Here is an 8,173-nt window from a genome sequence, read left to right on the forward strand (position 1 = left end):
CAAGTTCCCCGAGTGAGTCAGCCCCGGAGCGGACCCGCGTGGACTCGCGGTGGGGGAGCGCGGGGCCCCCCGGAGGGCACCCCGGGCTCGGGCGCCGCGAGTGGGGTCCCGAGTGGCGGCCCGCGCGCCCCGCCCGCCCGCCCCGCGCCCCGCGCGCACCCACCAGATGAAGTCGGTGCAGTGGCTGCAGAAGGTGGGCTGCTTGAAGAAGCGGGCGATGAATTTGTGGTCCTTCACCTCGTGCACGTTCTTCTGTCTCAGCGCCCCTTTGCGCGCGAAGCGGTTGGCCACGTCCTGAGACGCCGGGGCATCGTTGGCCGGGAAAACGTCAGCCATGGTCCCCCCCAACCACCTCTTGCCTTCGCCGGGGAGCAGCAGCCGGGGAGGGCCGGTGGGGGAGCGGGCGGGGGAGGGGCGCTGGGGTCTCGGGCGACCCCCGGCGGGGGACGCGGAGCGGCAGCGGAGGTCACTGCGAGGAGCGCGGCCGCGGCGACCGCCGGGGAGAGTCGGGCCGGAGCGGCGCGGAGCGGCAGCCGAAGCGGTGCACTCGCTCGCTGGCCCCACGCTCACTGACAGCCCGGCGCTCGCGCTTCCTACTCCCCGCCTCAGAGGCGGCCCGGAGCGGCGCCGCCCACTGCGCATGCCCGGAGTGCGGGGGCGCGCGCGGGGCGGGGACGCGCGGGGCGGGGGCGCGCGGGGCGGGGGCGCGCGGGGCGGGGGCGCGCGCGGGGGGGCGGGGACGCGCGGGGCGGGGGGCGCGCGGGGCGGGGGCGCGCGGGGCGGGGGCGCGCGCGGGGGGGGCGGGGGCGCGCGCGCGGAGCGGGGGCGCGCGCGGGGCTGAGCGGCGGCGGGAGGACGCGCGAGCCGGGGCAGTCGGAGCCTCGGCGTGTTCGCTGCAGCCCAGACACGCGAGGAGGCGGCAGCGGCCTTGGGAGAGCCGGCCTGCCTGTGGGAGCGGAGGCGGACGCCCGCAGGGGCGGGCCCGGTCTCCGCCGCCGCCGTTTGCTCTTCCTCCCTTTTCCTCCCCTTCCTCCGCTCGTCTCTCCTCCCTCCTCTTCTTCCGCTCCCCTCGCTCTCCCCGCTCCTCTCCCCGCTTGCTCTTCCCGCTCCCGCTCACTCTCTCCAGCTCATCTTTTTCCTCCTCGCACCTTTTGTTCTCCTCTAGTGGGGTCCGAGGTCTCCGTCGCCCGTGCGTGGCCGAGAGGAGCCCGCGGTCCCGGGATGGGGCCCCACGCCGCACCCACTGGGGGGACCCACTCCGACGCTACCCCTTGTCCACCTCCCGGGACGCACCTGTGTGGCGAGGGCAGAATGCCCGGGTTTTATCCGCGTGTGTCAATCTGAGGGGCTAAAGCCACTCCGATTGCGTGTGCCCTAAAATGCCAGCCCCCCATTGTACTGTTTCTATGCGGATGGCAGGAGAAGGGGACGGGTTTGAAATCACTGAACAGGGGCCCTTTCACCTGCCTCCACATGTTGACCTATATTTCACCTGCGCCGTGTATAGATATCAGATTTGCACGTAGGGATAAAGGACTTGTCCTAGTTACTTATCCTCTTACTCCCTGTCTACCAGTTACAACGTTGATTGTCCAGCTTTCTTAATTTTACCAGTCCAGAACTTTAAGTTAGAAATCGTTTGCATCCTAAGCTAATTACGGTAATACTGGCAGGTGCAGAGTGCAGCCAGTATATCTGTAAACTACCAAGTAAAACTGCTTGGGAAAGATAGCTGGCTGGCATGGCTATGCAAAGGACGCACTGGGGATGTACCAACTAATCACTTGCTGAATATTTATTAGTTCTGCCTGGAGGATGCGAAAATACTTAAGGGAAACAACCATCTCCCAGCATTTCATTATTGTTTTAGTTCATTGTCAGATTCGCAAAACAACTTCATGAACTGAAGATACATCAAGAAAGAGAACATACCACCTCACCCCTGTCAGAATGGCTCATCAATAAATCAACATCAAGTAGCCTCGAGGATGTGAAGAAAAGGAAAGCTCATGCACTGCTGATGGAATTGTAAGTTGGTGCAGCCACTGTGGGAAACAGTATGGGGGTTCCCCAAAAATTTAAAAGTAGAGCTGCCATACGACCCAGCAATTTTCTTCTGGTATTTATCTGAAGAAAACAAAAACACTAATTTGAAAAGATGCATGCACCCCTATGTTCATTGCAGCATTGTTTACAATAGCCAAGATGTGCAAACAACCTAAGTGTCCATCAGAGGATGAATGGATAATAATGTGATATATACATACACAGGAATATTACTCGGCAATAAAAAAGAATAAAATATTGTCATTCGTGACATGGGTGGACCTAGAGGGTATTGTGCTAAGTGAAATAAGTCACAGAGACAAATACTATATGATTTCACTTATATGTGGAAGCTTTAAAAAAGAATAAACAAAACAAAAACATACCCATAGATACAGAAGATAGTGGTTGATGGTTGCCAAAGGGGAGAGGGAAGGGTGAAAAATTAAAATGCCATTGACATCCATACCAAAAGAAAGGAGGAAAGAAAGAGAATATGTTGTTTAACCTTCCAAGAAGTTAAAAAAAAAAAAAAAAAACTTTCTAAGATACATACTATTTTAGAGCATTTCACATAGACCATGCAGGGTTACCATTTTTTAAGATTGTCTAACTGAATGCTTGGTGATAGGAATGGCTTTTATATTTTAGCAAGTGTAAGCTATTGACTGGCCATTAGTGGAGCATGCACTTTGCTGGCCCATTTACAATCTCTTGGGCCAATGTAGTGGTTGCTTAAAGAGACTGCACATGTTTGATATTCTATCTGGTCAGAAATTTCACCACTCATAGCGGCCTCCTCCAGTTCCAGGAAGTGAAAAAGGAGGCAAGAAGAGGAATGAAAAGCAGGGCATATCGGGGAAAATAAATCAAATCTCCACAAAACTCCTTATGAATCTCAAGCCATGGTTGTTTATTGCTTTATAATCATAAATCAAATGGAGCACAGTAGAACAAAACACACACATCTTTCCTCACAGCCAGAGGTTCTCACACGTTTTATGAAGACAAGTTTCTTTCTATTTCTCTGAAGCTTTGATGTAATCAGGGAGGGAAAATATGGGGTTGCTCTTAGTGGAATCCCTGAGTAAAGGAATAGGGAAGATGAACTATGAACCGGTGGGTCTTAGCAGCAGCCTGCCCGTCTCCTACGTAAGGAATGACTGATGGCTGTGGGTACACCAGAGAGACAATATATCTCTCTCTTTTTTTTTTTTTTCCAGATTGTGGCTTTGCTTTCTTGCCTCAGTTAATCCTGTTATTCTTTATGGATATGGAGAGAACTAACTGGAAGTTTGTTGACTGATAGCTGGCCTGAGTTTGAGAGCTCAGTTGCCTACAGCTTGACTCAACTGTAGGGTTGAGGTGGGGATGCACTCCAAGCAGGAAATTGTCAATCAGTGTAACACTGCCCCTAGCAAAGACTGATGGGAATGTGAGCCACAATTGGCCCTTGCCACTCACCTGAGAAGACCCCATGGTAGCACTAAACTGGAAGGATCACAGAAAGGAGAACTACTGGGGAGGGAATGGTCAGTTAGTCGTGGGCATTAAGTGATTATTTGAGATCTGCTGTTTCATGGGGAACATGTAGGAAAGGACAGGGAATGGTAGACTAAACACAGCCTTTGTAAGAACCTTCCTCTGTGACTGACTCCTGCCTTTGAAGGAGTAAGCTTGAGACTCTGGAGAGGTGGAGGGACCCAGAGGCTGGAGGATGGGGTCAAAGTCAGGCCACTAAATTGATGATTCCAAACCAGAGTGGTTTAACTAAAACCAAGTCTTGACCATAGAACTTAAAACTTGCTGCTCTATGCAGGTAACTGGTCTGTTTTCGAGCGGACCACTTCATGTTCACATTGAGCAATAGGAATTGCTTAAGTGTAGAAAAGGCTTGATTCTGAGATTTATAGTTACCAAGATGATTTAATGCATTGAATTAAAGGATTTTTGCTCTATGCAATGAATTCCATGTTTAGGAAAGCTAAGATAACTGGAGCAGTGCATGATTAATTAGGCAGTGTTTAGAATCAGGGTTAATGGCAGATCTCAAGAAGTGGATAGAGACAAAGTCTAGCTGGGAAGGGGCTGATATTGGGCAAGTTGGGGAGCAGGATAATATAGGGGTGGTTGAGTCAGAAGACCCAGTCAGAGGTTACCATCAGGAATTGTTGTGCAGGTTGTGTCGACGTAAGAAACGTCCAAACCTGTTGAGAATTTTTATAAGAGTTTATTTGAGCCAAACTGATGACATAAGCCAGGAAGCAAGATCTCAAATTCTACGGAGAATAACAATTTTGCGCTTCTTTATGCGCTTGAAATTAAGGAGGGAACTAACATGGAGGTGGGAGAAAGCAAGGTGGAGATTGGGTTACAGGATATTAACCAGATATGTGCTCTCTTGAGGCTTAAGACCCCTTCAGGGGCATTACTTCTGGCATTTTAAAGGTATGTTAACCTAAATGTGCAAGAACAATGGACAGGGCTGGCTTAAAACCTCTCACTAAAGAAGTTAGAGGCCTGGGGCATGACTACCCACCATGACCTGCCCAGTTAGGAATTTATAATCAGATCACCCTGTGAGGTTGCTTTCCACAGAACCCCTTTTTTCATCCACAATACCCACATCTATATGAATATAAATATGCTTGTGCACATACACATACAGATGTGGATATAAAAGTATATAAGGCAAAATATTCATGTAAGCGACTGTCTCTGGATAGTGGGAATATAGATACTTTTCCATATAGGAAGAGAAAACTGACCTAGGACTTACATTTTGGAAGGGGACTAGAAGCCAGAATTTTTAAATGTTTTCCTTTCATCACAAGGAAAAACATGTATTATTTTTAACACAAAAGGTTTTATTGTAAGAATTTAGTTTTTGTTGCTTGGAATAGAGACTATACCAATTTGAATGGAAAATGTTTGAGAAGTCTGTTTTAAACCATTTACCCTCACCTCCTTCTTAGCCCCAACCCACAGGTAGACTGACCAAGGAAGTTTCTTGGTGTCTAGGATTTCAGCTTCTTCCATAATGTGTTTTTTCTCTGTTTTCTTTCAGTTTTTCTGCAATAGCCGTGACACGAGGTGTAGGCTTTAGAAGACCACGGTTTGATTACGAACTCCAGCACATACTAGTTTATATAACTTGGATAAATTAACTCTCCAAGTCTATATTTCTCCATCCAAGAATGGAGATATTCATATCTACTACCCTAGGATTTTCTTAAGAATTTCACCAGATGATGATGAACGAGATCAGACAATGAAGTTCGCGAACTCATCCTAGAAAAAGTGCTCAGTACCTCATCTCTGAATATCATTATGGTCACCTTTGAAGTACTCCCCTTGGGAGGCTATGCACTGACGCCAGCGCCTAGTCCACCCTTCAAAGCAATTTTGGAACTCTTTTCCCGGAATGGCCATCAGAGCTGTCGTTTTATTACCCTTGATGTCCTGAATGTCATCAAAGTGTCTTCCTTTCAATATTTCCTTTATCTTCAGGTAAAGAAAGAAGTCACTGGTGGTCAGATCAGGTGAGTAGGGAGGGTGTTCCAATACAATTATTTGTTTACTGGCTGAAAACTCCCTCACAGACAGTGCCGTGTGAGCTGGTGCATTGTCGTGATGCAAGAGCCGTGAATTGTTGGCGCAAAGTTCAGGTCGTCAAACTTTTTCATGCAGCATTTTCAGCACTTCCAAATAGCAAACTTGATTAACTATTGGTGCAGTTGGTACAAATTCATAATGAATAATCCCTCTGATAGCAAAAAACGGTTAGCAACATCAGTACAAGAAGTTTGTGAACTTATCAGACCTGAATGTAAGAGTGTTTTAGAAATCCTAAAGTCTCATACAAATGCAAAGTAGGATGGTCCTTCTCAGCTTTTACCAAATCTGTGTTTATGGGAAAGGGAGTTGAGAGCTTCCCTCCTCTAAGCCCATTCTTCCTCCAAAACTGACCGATGCATGTCCTTCCACCCCCAGTTACTATGAATTAGGAAGCAAAAGATGACACATGGAGGGAGCATAAAAAATGTATCTTGGAGTTCACATTTCAAACTTACAATATTGGCCACCAGCCTCCCCTCTAAATTGCTTTTTAGCAAAGGTCATAATGCCTGGATTCTTGGAAAATGCTAGTTGCTAAAGGACCCAAGCAACTCCCATAGCTTTCCATTCACTCCTAATTGAACTGAAATGGGAGCCAGTACTTAAGACTTCTGTCATGATGCTTTCCCAAACCTGGCCAGGACAAAGTATCTGCCCACATAAATGGTACCCATTGGTGAGGAATCCTGTCTCATCTATCCGCTACCTTCTCTCTGTATGGCTAGAAAATAAAACCTTGAAACAAAGCAAAACATGCCAAACCCTCAACACCAAGAGGAAATTTGTGAGGTAAAGTCTGGGTCCATTGCTTGTTGGTTTCACAGGTATTCACATATGAAAATTCACCAAATTGTGTACTTTAAATATTTGTACAGTTTATTGTAAATCAGTTATACCTCAACAAAACTGTAACTTTTTTTTAAAGCTGAATATTTAAGCACACAAAAACAAATAAACAGACAATCTACCAGTAGAAAAAGACTAGTAGAGAATCAGTTGGCCCTCCCATGTGGCAATCAGCTACCTTTCCCTGGGAGGGGGGTTAGGGGGGTTAAGATAAGCCCACTCTGTCCAGTAGGTATGAGAGTTAAGTTTAGTTTCATTCCAAAAACACACATTGAACTTCAGGTCCATGGCAGACACTCCACTAGGCCCAGAAATTCAAAATGAAGAAGACGTGCTCTCTGCGCTCTGGGGTCTCAAAATCCTTGGGTTGTAACCCTAAAGGAGAGCAGTTCTGACCTGGAGTGAAGTCTCATTTAGAGAAGCACAGACAGGCAAAAGGAGGTAAGTTAAAGATAAAAGAATGTCATTCGTTTTTCATGTCCCCAAAAGGGTATCAAACGAAATGCCATTCATATCCCCAACCAGACTTTTCAACTCTCCCTGTCTTCTTTCTTCCCCCATGCCCCAACATTCACTCTGACCTCTCGTATTCTCTGCAGTCTCTTATAAACCCCCTCTCCCCCCTCCAAATATATTCCCTCCTCTAGATCATACTAGATCAGCTTTTATTTCCTCTCCTTCCATTTATTTTCAGTTTTTGTGCTCTTTATTATTTTATCATTTTCAACAAGACCTCTTCCTATCTCTCCCTTCAGTGTAAGGCCTTCTGTACTGCCATGATTTTGCATCACAATAAGTCTAGGGATTGGTTTTAAACAGAGTAGGTTGGAATGGGAGTGAGTATCAGGGTAGCTGAGACATGGGAGGGAGCTGGCAATTACCTGATTCTTGTCCATTTGTTCAACAATGAAGGCTGGAATATTAATATACTGTGTGTTTACTATATATTGGTACAGTGGTGAGCCAAACAGACACATATCACTGCCTTTATGTAATTTACATTCTCTTTGGTGACTTGAGTGGGAGAGGAAAGAGTTTTGTAGACACTTTCACCTAGCAAAATTTAATTCATCACTTATGTTCACTTCTATTTTTATGATAGCCATCATTTAATACACACGAGCTGGGTTTAGTTTGGGTGTTTCATGCTGTACGCAATAAGGGAGTGAAAATAACACAACTCTTCCCCAGTTGGTACAGGGCAAAGATTCAAGCACAGCTTGGAGAAGCAGCTCAGAAGGTATGTCCAACAAGGTTTATACAGGGAAATCAGTAAGTGACATAGAATGCCAGCCTCCCCTTGGGTGGAGCTGTTCCCCAAGAGTCAACAGTGATGCCAGCCTGTTTCTTTTGAAACAGCCTGTTTGCTTCAGATTTTTTCGCAAACTATACAATCTGCAATTGTACCTGTGATTGACATGGTCTTAGAACTAGAATGATGACGCCTCTGAAAGCCTTGGAATTCACTCAGATGTCATTCAAATTTATATATATATATGCTCTAACAAATAGAAAAATATTCAGAAACACAATTTATTAAATTCCAGTTGTACATTTATTGCATACTCCAACACTATTACAGGTACTGGGAGTGAACAATGAACAGAACAGTTTCTGTGGAGAGGTGGTAGAGGTTGTCACAGTATGTTTGCAGGGGGTTTAA

At 46.6% G+C, this 8,173-nt stretch overlaps 1 protein-coding gene across 1 annotated transcript in view; it reads right to left on the bottom strand.

Annotated features, from left to right (window-relative positions):
• PRKCA (protein kinase C alpha) overlaps positions 1 to 583 on the bottom strand; it is a 378,844-nt gene extending 378,261 nt beyond the window's left edge. The window contains exon 1 of the mRNA XM_081027731.1: positions 164 to 583. Coding sequence (XP_080883857.1) covers positions 164 to 336 — 173 coding nt within the window. The 5' untranslated portion in view covers positions 337 to 583. The remainder of the gene's footprint in view (positions 1 to 163) is intronic.
• Positions 584 to 8,173: the final 7,590 nt, after the last annotated feature.

This window comes from Rhinolophus hipposideros (assembly GCF_964194185.1).
Source record: "Rhinolophus hipposideros genome assembly, chromosome: 20".
NCBI classification, from domain to species: Eukaryota; Metazoa; Chordata; class Mammalia; order Chiroptera; family Rhinolophidae; genus Rhinolophus; species Rhinolophus hipposideros.